The following is an 18,888-nucleotide window of genomic DNA, read 5'->3' as shown; positions in this document are numbered from 1 at the left end:
TTGGCGTCAATGCTTCCCACAGTTGTGTCAAATTGGCTGAATGTTCTTTGTGTGGTGGACCATTCTTGATACACACTGGAAAATGTTGAGCTTGAAAAACCCAGCAGTGTTGCTGTTCTTGACACAAACAGGTGCGCCTGGCACCTACTACCATACCCCATTCAATTGTACTTTATGTTTTGTATTGCCCATTCATCCTCTGAATGGCAAACATACACAATCCATGTCTCAATTGTCACGAGGCTTAATGTTTCTTTAACCTGTCTCCTCCCCTTCATCTACACTGATTGAAGTGGATTTAACAAGTGACATCAATAGGGGATCATACCTTTCACCTGGATTCATCTGGTCCGTCTTCAGTGTGTCATATCAAATTTGTCACATGCGCCAAATACGACAGGTGTAGACCTTACAGTGAAATGCTTACTTACAAGCCCTTAACCAAACAAAAAGTGTTATGTAAAAAATAGAAAATGGTAAGAGTGTTCATAATGTTTTGTACATTAAGTGTAAATACATACACACGACGTACACCAGCCCCAGCTCACACACCATTGTTGTGTAAGTCCAGTGTATATGTTATGGAGTTAAAGGGACTCATGCAAAAGTTATAGTTGGCACAACATTTTTTTAAATAAAATTGAATGCGAAACCGGGAGCCAACCTACACAAGAATGTGAACTTTAAATTAATTTGTTTGAATTTCAGAAGACAGCCCTGGGGAGGAGGATAGTCTGGCCACACTCACCTTACGAGCAGCAACTCTTGGTCCATCTTGAGCTTCAGCTCAGCCTCTAGCTGGTCTTTCTCAGAGGTCAGTCTTTGGACCAGGTTACTGATCTCCCGGGCATAGTTCTGCTCCAGCTCAGCCTGTTCGCACTGGGCCCTTCTCTCCTGGTCAGCGCCGCAGCCTGGCCCTCTCAGGCCCCTGGAGCTGCTCTGTAACTCGGTCTGCAGCTTCTCCACTGCCTCCCTTAGCCTCTTAACCTGCTCCTCAGCCTGGGCCTTCTGCTCCTCCAGCTCACTGATCTCCACCTTGAAGCCCGAAGAGATGTCCTTCCTCTCCACCTCCATGTTCCGTCGCATCAGCTCCAGGCTGCGCTCGTAGAAGTTCACCTGTGAGGCGAGGATGATGAGGTGGTTCAGGGCTATCCCAGAATTAGAAAAATGGGCCTCCCATGCACTGAAGTTAGTTCAGTATTTACATCTAGTGTCACTCAAATTGCCAACAATTTTGGACCTTTCAATTTCACATACAAAAATAGGAGACGGTAATCAAAACAATACAAAAACGTGTGAGCTAGGTTTTAATGGCGGGAACCGGGTTACCGAGCTTTACTGGAATCTCCCGCCCAAACCCATCTTTTCCCGGGATAAATGATAGTGAGAAACCAGTCAATTATAAATTATTTCTATGAACAGAGTGAAATCAAATGTAAATGTTAAATTATGTGCAAAGTCTAAATCTGTCATCATACGGCCTGCTCTGCTATCTGCATGATCAATAATCAACGCTCAGGGTGTGTTGTTGTAGCCTACCGTATTTACTTACAAAGTCACTACTCGTTGGCCTATCTGCTTTTATTACACTGAACAAAAATATAAACGCAACATATAAAAGGGTTGGTCCCATGTTTCATGAGCTGAAATAAAACATCCCAGAAATGTTCCATACGCACAAAAAGCTTATTTCTCTCAAATTTGGTTCCATCCCTGTTAGTGAGCATTTCTACTTTGACAAGATAATCCATCCACCTGACAGGTGTAGCATATCAAGAAGCTGATTGAACATGATCAGTACACAGGTGCACCTTGTACTGGGGATAAAAAAGGCCACTAAAATGTGAAGTCACACAACACAAGGCCACAGATGTCTCAAGATTTGAGGGAGCATGTAATTTGCATGCTGACTGCAGGAATGTCCACCAGAGCTGTTTCCAGAGAATTGAACGTTTCTCTACCATAAGCCGCCTCTAACGTCGTTTTAGAGAATTTGGCAGTACGTCCAACCGGCCTCAACCACAGACCACGTGTAACCACGCCAGCTCAGGATCTCCACATCCGGCTTCTTCACCTGCGGGATCGTCTGAGACCAGCCACCCGGAAAGCTGATGAAACTGTGGGTTTGCACAAGACCTCATGTTTCAGCATGATATACGTATTCCCAGTCATGAAATCCATAGATTAGGCCCTAATTTATTTATTTTAATTGACTGATTGATTTCTTTGACTGATTGAAATCTTTGAAATTGTTGCATTTTTAGTTTTGTCTGTGGGGCAAAGTTTGACAAAAATGATTGCCAATGAGGCCAAATGCAAAACCAACCTACTGAAAATCCTCTCTAAGGAGGAAACAGATGGGTCAAAATACATGTTTGAGGCACTCGCAACGATCCAGGCCACCTCCATGGAGACCAAGAGAGTCTTCTCAGTCTGTGGCCAATTTGTGGCGAAGATCAAAAACCGCCTATCTGGGAAGAATGTAAGCACTGCGCGTTATGAGAGACCACTTCATCGGAGAAAATCAAAGTTAAACAGGTACGGTCTATAGCCTATGCAAATGATTTTGTTAGTTTGTTAGCTACATTACAGGTTGTAATGCAACAAAACAGGAAAAATGCCAAGGAGGGTGAATACTTTCGCAAGTCCGCTCTGACAAAATGCCTGTAAAAACAGTCAAAACAGCCACAACCTTCCCAGATAGACAGTTGTAAGGGGAGAGAAAATGACCAAGCTGCATCTTTCAGTCAAAGGTAGGCTAAAACAAATGTCATTTTCAGTAGACTGTAATAACCTCATAATATTTTACCAGTTGGCCAACAGTGCGTCATAGACCTGTTAACTAGGCTACATCAATTAAATAGTGTGGTGACTTCGAGAGAACTGAGTTGATTAAATTGCAACAAATACAACAAGAAACCGTTAGATTCATGTGTCTATTTCTCCAATATAGTGGTATAATCATGTCAGATTTTTTTCCGCTGGTATTATAGCTTTTAAATAGCACTTCCGGTTTGAACGGGAATACCGGGAAGCCCGTAATTTCTTGCAATTTTCTCAGGAAGGAAAATGTGTTGTTTCTTGAAAATATTAAAACATAGTGTGAGCATGCATATCAGAATGCCTCCTCTACCTTGGTCTCCAACTCAATTTTCAGGTCCTGCACCTCCTGGCTATGCCTCTCCTTAAACTGTTCCATGGCCATCTCTGTCTCAATGCTCACAACCGGACCTGGCAGATTCTCCAGACAACCCAGGCCTGAAGGAACACAAATAAAAACACCAAGGTGGTGAGTCAAACCCAACAGGTTTTTACAGAGAGGGAAAAAAATGATTGATGTTTCCAATTCTTACCATTCTTATTGGCCACTTGTAGCTTTTTGCTAGCCATGGGAGATACGCCTATTTTCATCTCAGGGTCATCTGAAGCACAATGGACAAGATTACTGTAGAGAGTAGGTCAGTGGCTAAAGTGAAACTGTCAGTGTAACTGGAGTGGGACTGAGTGGAGAAATGAGAGTGTGTGTGTGAAAGAGGGTGTGTAATGCACATACATGGGTGGGGAAGAGAGATATGAGGGGCCTTTCAGTCCTCCAAGGACAAGGCCCATATACTGTATGTTTAAATAAATAAATATAGGTTCTAATCAGGGCACGAGTATCAATTCCAGGGACAAATCGGGTGAACACAGTATATGGCTTAGGGCTATGAGTGGGATTTACCAGAGTCAGACTCAGTGCTCAGTGATCGTCGGCTGGACCACGCATGTGTGGACGTGTCTCTTGCCCGTCTGGGTCGCCTCCCCATCCCCTGACTCTTTAACATCTCCACCTCAGAGTTCAACTCGTCATTCCGGTCCCGCAGCTCCTGTGAGACAAAGACGTGTCATTTAAACATGCAATACTTCCGACAAACATACATAACAAACACGGCAAAGCACAGCAGAAATAGTATAAAGATAGAGCAGTATTAGTCACAATGTCCTCACTGCCACGCACATGCTATTCAAACCACACTGCATCACAAATTCTGTGAACCTAGAACAACACACGCTCACCTTCACTTTCTAGTTTCCCAAAATGGGAGGCGTTTGGATAAATTAAGAGGATTGTCATTCACACACTCAAAACAGCTCTCGGCTCTGTCCGGGCAAGTAAACAAAAAGTCTTTAAAAATGGTTTGACATAAATCATGAATGTGCATAACTAATGTGTATAACTAATTACTGCACTATGTTTTGGAAAATTGTGAAAGGTAAACCAGGTCGAGAGCCCTTGGGGGTTCCACGCAAGGCATGATTATTTAAACACACACAGCCTTTCTTATTTTTTTTGACCCCCTTTTTCTCCCCAATTTCATGGTATCCAATTGGTAGTTACAGTCTTGTCTCATCGCTGCAACTCCCAAACAGACTCGGGAGAGGCGTGCGTCGCCTGAATCACAACGCCAACCAAGCCACACTGCTTCTTGACACAATGCCCACTTAACCCGGAAGGCCGTGTCAGCGTGCACTGCGCCCGGCCTGCCACAGGAGTCGCTAGTGCGCGATGGGACAAGGACATCCCTGCCGGCCAAATCCTCCCCTAACCCAGACGACACTGGGCCAATTGTGCACCGCCCCATGGGTCTCCCGGTCGTGGCCGGCTACAACAGAGCCTGGACTCAAACCCAGAATCTCTAATGGCACAGCTAGCACTGTGTTGCAGTGCCTTAGACCACTGCGCCCCTCGGAAGGCCCAACACACACACACTCTTACCCGGCACTGCAGCTCGTACTCCTTGATGATCTCAGAGACGCGCTCCTCCTGGTTCAGCAGTCCTGTATTGTTCGGATCCAGGCTCCCAAACTGTGTCAGCCAAACAAAACGGAAACCCTCAATCATTCATTCCTGGCAAAACCGCACTCCTCACTCCCTGAGGGATGAGTTGCCACAGCAGGACATCATCACGCTAGGGTGACCACATGTCCCGGATTGTGCGGGACAGTCCTGCATTTTGTCCCTTTGTCCCGCTTTTGGTCAACAAATTAAAACAGTCAGATTTCCTATTCATTTAATGAGAATATTCATTCCAACCGGTCTTTTCTGAAGTCACCTTGCGCTTATGACAAGATATATCATAAGGATGTGGTGCTGGTGATGTTAAAACATTTCTCCAATCGTTGTTGAGAGCTGATAGACGTAGGCCAATATCATATTGTCAACCAATCCCATTTGTGAAATCTTTTTGGGCTAAATTCCAAATAAACTTGGAGAGGACAGTTAACTACCAGTACTTCCAAAAAGCCTGTGTCTAATGAAGAGCTACAACAGTACGTAAATAGCCATATTAGACTGAAAGGTAATTTCATAAAACTCTCCATGCTCATTAGTTGCTAATTTAACATATTTTCTGCTACTTCACTCAATCCCATTTTAAAAGTTTCCCCTTCCTAACTGTTTACATTCCCTGAGGGGTGCTGCCTGAAAAAAACATTCATGTATAGGCTACACTGTCCCGCATTTGGGAATTTTAAATCCGGTCACCCTACATCAAGTCCATCCTCACATAGTTCCCTCTCACCTTGTCTAGTAGGAGCCGGTCCAGGTCTCTCTGCAGCTTGGAGATGGTGTTCTCTGCTTCTGACAGCTTCCCCTTCAGAACACTGCCCTCCTCCTCCAAACGGTGGTTCTCCTGTTAGCCCAGAGGGAGGGTTATTGAGAGTGATACGATACCGCTTTAAGATATCCACAGCAACACTGTGGGGTACTAACGATGGGGGATTGTTACGAAGCTAAGCAGGAGTCTGGCATTCGTTGGTTGTCCGTGGGCAAGTGGGTATAGAGCATGGATGTTGCAAACAGGAAGGCAAAAAACAAAATCACATGAACTAATCTAATCCTCTCTTTCGAGGTCCCTAGAGAGGAGACTGGGATGGAGATGAAAACAAACTGCTTGCAGAAACTTAACCAGTTTATACTCATACAAAAGACGTGCATTCAAAAGCACGAGGAGCCTCTAATGAAGTGAAATCAAATAGAGGTTAAGCTCAAGGAATCTTTTAGGCGGGTTGGTCAAGCAATCGCCTGTATTCCTAGTACTCCTTTATCATTGTAAAAACCTCCCAGTGTGTATCTATAGTGCTTGTCACCTGGGTGGTATTACAGATTTCCTCCTGCAGACTGGCATCCTGTGCATGTAAGACCTCCACTTCCTCTTCGAGCTTGGCCCGCTCACGCTCCACCTGCTGCAGCAAGACCTCGCTCTCCTGCTCCGATTCACTGCGCAGGGCCGTTAGCCTATACCGGAACTCCTGCTCCAGACCCCTGCCAATCAGAGGGAATTTTAAGTAAAAAGTTCCATCCACCACACATGACAATACACAACCAGTCAAGCAAGATTTTCCAACCATCACATCAGTCTAACATACAGAATGATATGGAGGTGAGAAGGAAGAGAAGGTCTTACTTGATTTTGGTTTCATTCAGTGACTCAATAGTGGCGTGCCTGTCATCCACCTCTCTGACCAGCTGGAGGTTTCTCCTGTCGGCCCACTCCAGGTCGGCCTTGACTTTGTCCCTTTCCTGACATGCCTGGTCTGCAAGGACCCTGAGGGACAGACAGCGGACAGACAATGAGCATGGACCTAACCACAACACTCACCAGAATGACCTGATCATGGAGGACTCACATTAACAGCAGTTATTCTATGTACATTATACACAAAGAATCAAAAAAGGCAGACCACAGCAGTTTAATATTGGCACATTAATACTTACTGAAAGAATGCAGTATTATGGTTCCAAAGTTGGTCAGTAAACCGACAAGGCAATGATTGTTACAATAAACAATATGAAAGCATCAACATCTCTCACCTCTAGGTGGAGACATAGTAATAATCTATCAACCAAAAATCCATGATGTAAAATGTAGGCTACAGGTTGTGTGACTATTACAGTGTGAAGTTGAACCAATGATTCCCCCTAAAGCAATTATTGACCATGAAATCAATAAAAATAGTTGATGTAAATGATTTGGTCTCAGTTTAAGGTCATTGGCTCACACAGGAAATGAATCCAGAGGATGCATTAAAGTGTCTTTGACCATAACCTCTATAGAGTCCATAGAAGCATGCAGTACCAAAAGTATACAGTATCAAACCAAAGACTCACTGGAGGAACTGGATCTCGTTCTTGTAAGAGATGAGAGCGGCCTGGTGGATGCCGTTGCCGCTGACCAGCAGCTCATTGTCCAGGGCCAGGGTGAGCTCCGCCAGACTGACTCGCTCCTCCAGAGGAAAGTCCAAAGTCTGGAGGGGATAGAACAGCATGAGGTCAACTGACAGATTTATGGCAGTGGTCACCTAATCATCAAAACTGGTCCTTATTTTACTGTAGGGTTGGAACAAAAGCCTGCAACCCTGTAACTCTCCAGGACCAGGGGCCTAATTTATAACCATATTTTACACTAAATATCTGCGTGCGCCATTTCTGAAAAGATTGCATGCTCACAAATATATGGAGAAGTATACATTTGGCTAACACCATACATATGTTATAAACCAGGTATGTGCCCGTGTGAACGAGCATTATACAATGCATTCGAAAATAATGCAGACCCACTGACTTTTTCCGCATTTCTTTATGTTACAGCCTTATTCTATAATGGATTAAATTTTTTCCCCTCCCCCTGTTCAATCTACACACATTACCCCATAATGACAAAGTAAAACATCTGGCCCAGAGTCCGGGTTCTGGCTGGGCAACTCATCATGGCCAGAAAAGCTTTAGAACGTATTCTACAATGATTATAATATATGCATTATGTTAATAAATGAAATATTGTCTACTCGAGATATGTGAAATTACAGTATTCAGATGTCTCCTACAAACATCCATGGAAAAGGTGAACCGTCTGGTCTACCTTCGAACTGCACATCGGATCGCAAAGAGCAAAATACTTGAAATAGCCCATCTATTTACTACTGTGAAGTGGGTCAAATTAAATGAGAGATGGGACGTTTCTACATTTTAGTACACGCTCTTATCCAGAGCATGTGGGAATTGAACCCACAGCCCTCAACCTTGGCGTTGCAAGCACAATGCTCTACCAACTGAGGCACATGAGACGACGGGTAGCCTATCCAAACTTTTTGTAGGCCTCTAGGCTATTTCGCGAGTACAAAACCATCAGTAAGAAAAGGTGAGGAATTTATTCTCCACTGATCATGGAAATGTAATAAATAATAAGAAATAAAGGCCTATTTCTAATGATTTTAGAATGCAAAGATCAAATTCTCACTAACTGCAAATTATTGCATATGATTATTTTTAGCAACCTGTTTTTTGTTATGAAAAGAAGTGTTGTGTATTCCTGCACAAGGCTACTTTTGCCTTCTTGCAATGCAATACTTCAGCCACAAGACACTGTGTGTACACATGGTCTAAAGATTGCGGGAGGATAAGCAAATTCTCACGTCAAGTTCGGTTTTTATAAAAACTTTCGCATGAAAACAGGCGCACGCATGTTTTCGGGCATATTTTGTGCATACGCAACATTTATAAATGAGGCCCCAGGTGTTTTGACAACTGATGTATGGTAAATATAAATTCAGGTCAAAGTTCAGTTCATCCTCATGCAACAAAGTGTGTCAGATTTACAAGAGGATTATTTCAGTAACACATAATGTAACTAGAGTGTGTCTAGCGAGGGCCTTTTGTAGGCAGTGTTCCATAGATTATGGTTCTACACCACAGCATGTAATCTAAACCAAAAGACCATCCGCTACATGTAACTGGAACTCACAATCTCAATTCTACTCCTATTACACATTTTACACACAGGAAGGAGATATGCCCCTAAAGGAGTCAGAAATACAGTTTATGTAACTTGTTTTTATCAAAATGATGAAATGGGAAACCTTGCAGCCTTCTTTATTTAAGTGAAAATGCCCGAGAAGCCGTGCCAATATATCCTCCAAACACCGGCTTCGAGGGCATTTTCACTTTTATACAACGGGTTACCAATTGATATGTTGCTGAAAAGCCTTGGTGTTTGAGATTGATTAAATTATACTATTTCATCCTTCCACAAGATATAGTCTCGACACAAATTTTGGGTTGCTACCCAAGCAGGCTGGTAGTCCGTTCTATTGAATCGGTTGCCAGAGATGCGACCCAGTCGTTCAGTCTTTTTGTTCTGTATCTATGGACGCGACTCAGTAGTTCGCTCTAAATGTTCCATTGCCATATTGGCTGGCAACGTTCTTATCAGTTGCTTGCTAGCCAGCCATCTACGGCTAACTTACCGTCACGTCAAACGTCAAAAAGAACAACATCAGCAGCATTTGCATTTGTTTAACCTGTTTTCTAGTGCCATTTATTTGGATACATCCATAACAATGATCTAATGAGGCGCGATTTCGTCTGGCAAATAAAATGTGCTCACTCGTCAGGACACTGTTGTTCAGAAGAGCTAGCCAAGAACACAGCTAACACAATCACTTCAAACATGGAAGCTGTAAAGACTGCACTTCGTTTGACCTTTTTTCAATTGACATTTCTTTGTATATATCCCATAAAAAATTATGCCAGCTGATTCATGATTTCCACTGGCTGAGAAACGCTGCCTGCCTGTCTGTCTGTCTCGTCCCGACTCCCAACACGTTCATTACTATGGGACAGCTGGAGATCTAATTTTAACATTGAAACAAGGTTGCAAATGTCAGGGAGACAGATAGCAAGGTTCATACAAATCTCTGCTTTTGAGAACTAAATGTTAGTCTAAAAGAAATGTGAGGTAATGTTTAGATGATTTTTTATAGTGGATATCAAGTTTAGAAATTGCCTGGGTGGGGCTGATGAAACAGTGGACTGCACATTCAGATGGAACAGAGTAAATAGGCATTTTAACCTCATAGATTTAGCAGGTGGAAACTTGTGGAATAGACACCCTGGCTGGAATGTGCTTTTAAGAGCGTCTGCTAAATGACTTAAATGTAAATGTAAATGTTTAACCAATCACCATTCAGGATTAGACCCACCCATTGTATAACCTGTACCAATCTCCGAACACCAAGGCTTTTCAGCAACATATCAATTCAAGTAGCCGCAAAGGAAGAGTAATCAACATTTCAAGGCTACTTCTGAAAATAACTGGTACAAGCAATGAGTGTGTACAGTAATAGGATGAAGACGTACATTGGTTCATAACTTTCTCACAAAGCTTACCTTTCACAGATTCTGCTCACAAGCCCAGAGCATGCTAAACCACTAAAAATCACATGATGTTCACACTGGCTGCTTATTATCTAACATCAAACACATAGTGTGATAGGATTCAAGTAGCCTGACCTGTAATGGTTCAAGTCCGGCACTGACCTGTAGGATGTCCCTGCTGTTCCGGATTCCCTCCTCATTCCAGAGGGTGATGACCCTCTCTGGACTGGTGCAGCCCGACCCATCGTCCAGCCTGGTCAGCAGCCTCTGGCCCACGGTGGCAGACAGGAGAGAGGGAGAGGTGGAGCGCCCCATCCGCTCCTCAAAGGCCTGGCAGAAAACAGAGGAAGACATGAAAGCTACAGGAACAGACTACCAGATGGCCTAATTTAGTTCCTCCTCCATAGAACACTGCTGTAGATCAGTGTGGCACTGCGTAGCCTCACCTCTGTTCCCAAATGCCATAGAAATACAAAAAAAAAGTTCTACAAAGAAGGGCATTGTAGCAGAAACACCTCCTCCGGTCATGCCGCTTTCTCTAAGAATAACCCGACCTCCACTGTGCATTGTGTAATCCAGGCTCCCACAGACAAAAGAGCTTCAGCACCACAAATACATTTATTTCACACGCCACTAATAAACGCCACTTTACTGTCATAACACTTAATATGGCTTAGCCTACATTCCATTCTCCATTTGCTAATGGTTTACATCCCACACCAGTTTGGGACATGGAGGAGTAAGCAGTAGTATTTAGGTTCTGAGCAAGCCTGAGAAACACACGTTTGTCTCAGTACTGGTTCATGTACCTAGTTGTGCCTAACACATGGGAGGCATCAACATGCCAAGCTTGGAAAGAAAGGATGTTGTCTTTCATAGCCCATGTTAACAGACCACAGCGACATATCAGGCTTGAAGTGCAATACATGATTTCAAACTTTGGCTTTCTCTTCATGTGGAAATGGGTCATTCAGCAAGCGAACGCAGGAAGGGCAAAATAAGCTCTGTCCCCAACAGTCAATTTTATGATTGGCTGCTGCCTTAATTGACCAGCAGGAAATTGGAGCATTCGTCATCTGAGAGAGACAGACAGACAGCCTACTATAGCGAACAAAAATATAAAACGCAACATGCAACAATTTCAACGATTTTTTAAAATGCGCTGCATGGTGAATACGACGCCTGCATTGGCCATACAGCATTTACTGTTGTGAAGGAAGTTGTCAAGGAAGTGAGTTTGTGTTTTACAGTACCTTCCGCCCTCAACTACTGTTAACCAATCATGTAAATGCGGAGCTATACGGAGCACTTTGCATTGTTACAACATTAGAGAGGCACACGGCGATGTGGTAACCTCTGGGGCTCCACAATTACGTCACACCATCCATAAGGCAGCTCCAACACTTTAGAATAATGCAGAAATTGGCTCTTACAGTTCATATAAGGAAATCAGTCAATTGAAATAAATTCATTAGGCCCTAATCTATGAATTTCACATGACTGGGCAGGGGCGTGGGAGGGCATAGGCCCACCCACAGGGGAGCCAGGCCCAGCCAATCAAAATGAGTTTTTCCACACAAAAGGGATTTATTACAGACAGAAATACTCAGTTTCATCAGCTGTCTGGGTGGTTGGTCTCAAACTATCCCGCAGGTGAAGCAGCAGGATGTGGCAGTCTAATTGGTCTTTTGACCAGTCACATCAGATCTTCATATATTATATATTTTTCAGATCTGATTGGTCAGAAATATCAGAATTGGGTTAAAGTTTGTGTATAACGGTTTGCCTTTTCTGTCAGATACTGAAGGGAAGGGACAATTTCTAATCAATAGCTCATATTTTGAAAAATGTATTATGCCTTTATCTTAATCATAAACTAAACTATGAGCCACAGAATATTTCAAGAGCCTCCCCGAGCAAGTACATAACGTTCGCCAAACCATATGTTTCTTGGTGAGAGTGTGGTTGTCCTATGGTTATTTTGCATACAACCTTCCCACACCTTTCTGGGAATGGTGCAGGATAGTTGCTTGGCTTTGGAACAATCTCAGCACATTTAAGGAACTTGACAAAAAAAAAACATTTTCTTGTTATTTCATTACTTTAACAGAATGTTTCCTAAAAGTTAAAAAATATAGTACATTTAATTTCAATGTTCTAGGAACATTCTCCAACTGGTTTGACATTGGGAATGTTCTCAAATAGTTAAAAGTTAGGAAAACATTCTTCTGTGGGAATTTCAGTACTTTTCTGCAGGTTTCCTTATGGTTCTATTTAAAGTCATATTATCGAACATTAATAAAACTTTCCATAAAAAAAAACACTAGAAAACATTAACGTCCAAAGAATGTTATTTAAAAACTTATAACTTCCGTTCTCAGTGTCAACAAAACTCTCTATCATTTATCTTGTAAAGTGTTTTCAGGCCCACTAATTGGCCACCCATAATCTTAATTAGTGCTCATTTCCGTTGAAATGGGGTATGTTTGAATAGATTAAAATTAACAGCTTTGTATGAGTTTTAAAAAAACATGGCATCCTAGCACCATCCTGGTGGCGCAGTGGACTAATTCCATGGATAGAGATCAGAAGATCATATGTTTGAATCTCAATGATGCCGTGTCAATATAAAAACATAAATGTGTTTGCATGATGGAAATTCATTTCTGTGTGTCCAATCGGTACTCAGGGTTCAAAAAAGTTAACACCAAATAATAATTTCCACTGTAAGAACATTAAAGTGGCACTCCAGTCTCCTTTTCACCTCATTTAACACCTAATTTACTTAACAAAAGGCACATCTCAATAGGTGGTCCAGATAAGTCATGTCAAAGCACAAATGGCTGGGGGATATGGGCCTTTCCTATTTTGTCCTCTATTGTTCCTCAAGCAAGGGGGAGGCTTATGACATCACAAATTTGCATCAAACTCCTTGAATGACCTACTCCTTGAGTTTGCAGTTGTGCAAACTGGAAACCACATATCCTGAGGCCGAGTCTTCAACAAAGCCAATTTGAGGAAAACACTACCTGTGCTAAGGTCTATTCAACACTGGTCTGACCAATCGGAATCCATGCTTCAAGATTGTTTTGATCACACGGACTAGGATATGTTCCAGGTTGCCTCTAAGAATAACACTGACACGGTGACTATTAAAACCTACCCAAACCAAAAACAATGGATAAATGGCAACATTCACGCAAAATTGAAACTGTGAACCACCGCATTAAACCACGGCAAGGTGACTGGGAATATGGTTGAATACAAACAGTGCAGTTATCCCCTCCATAAGGCAATCAAACAGACAAAACATCAGTACAGAGACAGCGGAGTTGTATGTAGCAGGGGCCCATGACAAAATTGGATTACAAAGGGGAAACCAGCCACGACGCAGAGATCGACACTACGCTGATCCTCAACACAGGGGTCCCATTAGAGTGCATGCTCAGCCCCCTCCTGTACTCCATGTTCACCCATGACTGCGTGGCAACGCACCCCTCCAACTCAATCATCAAGTTTGCAGATGACACAACAGTAGCAAGGTGAGGAGGTGAGGGCCCTGGCGAAGTGGTGCCAGAAAAATCACCTCTCCCTCAACAAAGCAAAGGAGCTGATCATGGACTTCAGGAAACAGCAGAGGGTGCACCCCCTTATCTACATTGACGGGACCGCAGTGGAGAAGGTGGAACGTTTCAAGTTCCTTGGCGTACGCATCACTGACAATCTGAAATGGTCCATCCACACAGACAGCGCCTCTTCAACCTCAGGAGGCTGAAGAAATTTGACTTGGCCCCTAAACCCTCAAACTTTTACAGATGCACCACTGAAAGCATCCTGTCAGGCTGTATCACCACCTGGTACGGCAACCGCCCGCAACAGCAGGGCTCTCCAGAGGGTCTGCCCAACACATCACCGGGTACACACTGCCTGCTCTCCAGGACACCTACAGCACCCGATGTCACAGGAAGGCCAAAAAGATTATCAAGGACATCAACCACACGAGCCACAGCCTGTTCACCCCGCTATCATCCAGAAGGCGAGGTCAGTACAGATGCATCAAAGCTGGGACCGAGACTGAAAAACAGCATCCAACTCAAGGCCATCAGACTGAAAAATAACCATCACTAGCCGCACTCCACCCAGTACCATACCCTGAATTTAGGCACTGTCACTAGCTACCACCAGGTTACTCAATCCTGCACCCTAGAGACTGCTGCCCTATGTACATAGACATTGAATCACTGGCCACTTTAATAATGTAACACTAGTCACTTTAATAATGTTTACATACTGTTTTACTCATTTCATATGTACAGTGCCAGTCAAAAGTTTGGACACACCTACTCATACAAGGGTTTTTCTTTATTTTTTACTATTTTCTACATTGTAGAATTTTATTTACTTATTTTTATTTAATCTTTATTTAACCAGGTAAGCCAGTTGAGAACAAGTTCTCATTTACAACTGCGACCTGGCCAAGATAAAGCAAAGCAGTGCGACAAAAACAACACAGTCAATAACACAAGAGAAAATAAAGATTTTTCTATTTATGTACAGTGTGTGCAAATGTAGAAGAGTAGGGAGGTAGGCAATAAATAGGCCCTAGAGGCGAAAATAATTACAATTTAGCATTAATACTGGAGTGATATATGTGCAGATGATGATGTGCAAGTAGAGATACTTGGGCAAAAGAGCAAGAGGGTAAGTAATAATATGGGGATGAGGTAGTTGGATGTGCTATTTACAGATTGGCTGTGTACAGGTACAGTGATCAGTAAGCTGCTCTGACAGCTGATGCTTAATGTTAGAAAGGGAGATAAGACTCAAGCGTCAGAGATTTTTTGCAATTCGTTCCATTCATTGGCAGTAGAGAACTGGAAGGAAAGGCAGCCGAAGGAAGTGTTGGCTTTGGGGATGACCAGTGCAATATACCTGCTGTAGCGCATGCTACGGGTGGGTGTTGCTATGGTGACCAGTGAGCTGAGATAAGTCGGGGCTTTACCTAGCAAAGACTTATAGATGACCTGGAGCCAGTGGGTTTGGCGACGGATATGTAGTAAGGGCCAGCCAACGAGAGCATACAGGTCACAGTGGTGGGTAGTATATTGGGCTTTGATGATAGAGTGTTGGAAGCTATCTTGTTAATGACATTGCCGAAGTCGAGGATCGGTAGGATAGTCAGTTTTACGAGGGTATGTTTTTCGGAATGAGTGAAGGAGGCATTGTTGCGAAATAGGAAGCTGATTCTTGAGTTAATTTTGGATTGGAGATGCTTAATGCGAGTCTGGAAGGAGAGTTTACAGTCTAACCAGACACCTAGGTATTTGTAGTTGTCCACATATTCTAGGTCAGAACAGTCCAGAGTAGTGATGCTAGTCGGGCGGGAGGGTGCAGGCAGCAATGGGTTGAAAAGCATGCACTTAGTTTTACTAGCATTTAAAAGCAGTTGGCGGCCACTGAAGGAGTGTTGTATGGCGTTGAAGCTCGTTTGGAGGTTTGTTAGCACAGTGTCCAAAGAAGGGACATAAGTATACAGAATGGTGTCGTATGTGTAGAGGTGGATCAGAGAATCACCCGCAGCAAGAGTGACATCATTGATATATACAGAGAAAAGAGTCGGCCCGAGAATTGAACCCTGTGGCACCCCCATAGAGACTGCAAGAGGTCCGAATAATAGTTAAGACATCAAAATTATGAAATAACACATATGGAATCATGTAGTAACCAAAAAGTGTTAAACAATTCAAAATATACTTAATATTTTAGATTCTTCAGTAGCCACCCTTTGCCTTGATGACAGCTTTGCAAACTCTTGGCAATCTATCAACCAGCTACAGGCGAAATGATCACTTCCGGTCTCAGAACGTTAAAAAATGTTGTGCTTTACCAATCAGGAAAGATATGGTTTTCTTCTCAGTAGCAATGGGAAACCCAAAACTTAAGTTCCCACAACTTCCAAGGAACCAAATGTGCTAGCTGGGTCCTTAAAGGTACAATATGCCGAAATCACTCTGCCATTTCCTGGTTGCTGAAATTCTAATAGTTCTCCTAATTTCAGCTTATGTGTCAAAACAAGCAAGTATAGTGTTTAGAATCAGTGTACCATCTAAACTGCTGTAACCAAAAATTTTGTATTTATAGCTGTTGAGGCTAGAGTATCAAAATCAAAAGTAAAAGACACAAAAACAAAGCATTAGAACGTGAAGCACAGAAATAGAGCACATAGAACAAATCTACTGCTTCTTAGACTTGCTTTCAATGAGAATGACAGATCTATAACTTACATTCGTATGTGAATTTGGTCCGGGCCCCAAAAAGTTACATATTGCAGGTTCAAACACCAACCAGCCCACATTTAATAATGCAAAGTGACAGTTTATTTGTTATAAATAGAATATCAAATACTCCCTTCAGTTCGAGACAGAAGGCGGTCCCATGTGGCAATGTATTGTCATTTGTATTATCCACGGATCATTATTCTGGCCTAATTACATATATTTACTCTACTGACCCAAACCCACTCACATAGTTTTCCATATAAATAAATTACTGTTAAACATGTTCATGTTCCCTAAAAAGGGTGTTGTTCTGTCTGTCTGTCTGCTTACCTGCTGGAGTGAGCGGTGGGGGTTGGGGCGTATGGGGGTGGAGGAGGTGGGAACTGGGACACCCTTTTCTCTGAAAAGACCCTTCTGGAACTTCCTGAGGCTAACCTTCCCATCCAGGTCAGTGTCCAACTTCCTGAAGAGGGCGTCCAACTCCTGTGTGATAACGCGTAGAGTCAGGGGTTAAAAACATGAAGTCAAATTCAATACAGAAACCAGATACAGAGAGAAACCAGATACAGAGAGAAAGATTCAAAATACCAAGATTCAAACTACCAGATACAGAGAGAAAGATTCAAACTAACATGATTCAAACTACCAGATACAGAAAGAAAGATTCAAACTACTCATATCTAGGATAACACACCCAATATATATACAAAAGTATGTGGACACCGCTTCAAATTACTGCAATCGGCAGTTTCAGCCACACCCGTTGCGGACAGGTGTATAAAATCGAGCACACAGCCATGCAATCTCCATAGACAAACATTGGCAGTAGAATGGCATTACTGATGAGCTCAGTGACTTTCAACGTGGCACTGTCATAGGACGCCACCTTTCCAACAAGTCAGTTTGTCATATTTCTGCCCTACTAGAGCCACCCCGGTCAACTGAAAGTGCTGTCATTGTGAAGTGGAACTGTCTAAGAGCAACAATGGCCCAGCCGTGAAGTGGTAGGGCACACAAAGCCCACAGAACGGGACCACTAAGTGCAGAAGTGCGTAGCGCGAAAAAATTGTCTGTCCTCGGTTACAACATTCACTATCGAGTTCCAAACGGCCTCTGAAAGCAACGTGTGAAGCTCGTTGGGAGCTTCCCACAAGCCATACACAAGCCTAAGATCACCTTGCCAAATGCCAAGCATCGGCTGGAGTGGTGTAAAGCTTACCGCCATTGGACTCAACGGACAAATCTGTGTTTGGCAGATGCCAGTAGAACGCTACCTGCCCCAATGCATAGTGCCAACTGTAAAGTTTGGTGGAGGAAGAATAATGGTCTGGGGCTGTTTTTCATGGTTCAGGCTAGTTCAAGTTAAGGGAAATCATAATGGTACAGCATACAATGACATTCTAGACGATTCTGTGCTTCCATCTTTGTGAAAGGCCCTTTCCTGTTTCAGCATGACAATGTCCCCGAGCACAAAGCAAGGTCCATACAGAAAAGGTTTGTTGAGATCGGTGTAAAAGAACTTGACTGGCCTGCACATTGCCCTGACCTCAACCCCATTGAACACCTTTGGGATGAATTGGAACTCCGACTGCGAGCCAGGCCTAATCGCCCAACATCACTACCCGACCTCACTAATGCTCGTGGCTGAATGGATGTAAGCCCCCGCAGCAATGTTCCAACATCTAGCGGAAAGCCTTCCCAGAAGAGTGGAGGCTGTTATAGCAGCAAAGGCGGACCAACTCCATAATAATGCACATGATTTTGGAATGAGATGTTTGATGAGCAGGTGTCCACATACTTTTGGTCACGTAGTGTATCTTTGGCAAGTAACCACTGACTGCAGTCAGATGATTCCCTGCCCATCTCCCTGAGGTGTGCACTTTTTTACTCCCCCTCATGGATTAAAAAGGAATGGACTGATGTATACTGGTATAAGAGGTATTGATGAAACTCCTTTGGCCCATATTTACACTAATCCAATGCCTTTGATCCCTTGACGGGGAGTCAGCAAGCGCACAGATCTGGGAATTAGGGAATTAAAACAGCCCCTTGCTGAAATGTTAGGCTGGCCATACCTCTGAATTCAGGTCCTGCAGGCCAAGGTGGTCACAGACCAGGGAGAGTTCCTGTCTGTTCAGAAAGCCTCCTCCTCCTACTCCAAGCTCCTCCCATACTGCCCTCATCTGGCTGTCTGACACCTCGGCCCCTGGCCCAGGGGATTGGAGTGGGCTCCCCGAACTGTCCCGCTTCCATCGCTTCTGCTGCCCTGAGACACACGTACAGATGTTAGGATGAAAGTCCCTCAAAGAGTATAGCATTAGACTGTATGAATAGGGCTTGGAGTTTTTCCTGATCACATGACCTAACTAGGAAAACTCCTGTTTTGAAGACTGAATGTACAATTAAGTCAACTTG

At 43.3% G+C, this 18,888-nt stretch overlaps 1 protein-coding gene across 2 annotated transcripts in view; it reads right to left on the bottom strand.

Moving 5' to 3' along the window:
• The window catches only part of ninl (ninein-like), a 43,135-nt gene that overhangs the window by 12,140 nt on the left and 12,107 nt on the right, over positions 1–18,888 (bottom strand). For both annotated transcript variants that reach the window (XM_029669640.2, XM_029669641.2), the window contains exons 6-17: positions 18,549–18,739; positions 16,804–16,956; positions 10,358–10,525; positions 7,151–7,287; positions 6,447–6,587; positions 6,130–6,304; positions 5,562–5,672; positions 4,757–4,846; positions 3,722–3,866; positions 3,354–3,422; positions 3,134–3,258; positions 749–1,116 (exon numbers count right to left, since the gene is read on the bottom strand). In XM_029669640.2, coding sequence (XP_029525500.2) covers positions 749–1,116; positions 3,134–3,258; positions 3,354–3,422; positions 3,722–3,866; positions 4,757–4,846; positions 5,562–5,672; positions 6,130–6,304; positions 6,447–6,587; positions 7,151–7,287; positions 10,358–10,525; positions 16,804–16,956; positions 18,549–18,739 — 1,873 coding nt within the window. The remainder of the gene's footprint in view (positions 1–748; positions 1,117–3,133; positions 3,259–3,353; positions 3,423–3,721; positions 3,867–4,756; positions 4,847–5,561; positions 5,673–6,129; positions 6,305–6,446; positions 6,588–7,150; positions 7,288–10,357; positions 10,526–16,803; positions 16,957–18,548; positions 18,740–18,888) is intronic.

The sequence above is a fragment of the Oncorhynchus nerka genome, linkage group LG10 (assembly GCF_034236695.1).
Source record: "Oncorhynchus nerka isolate Pitt River linkage group LG10, Oner_Uvic_2.0, whole genome shotgun sequence".
NCBI lineage: Eukaryota > Metazoa > Chordata > Actinopteri > Salmoniformes > Salmonidae > Oncorhynchus > Oncorhynchus nerka.
This window is presented reverse-complemented; position numbering and strand designations above follow the sequence as displayed.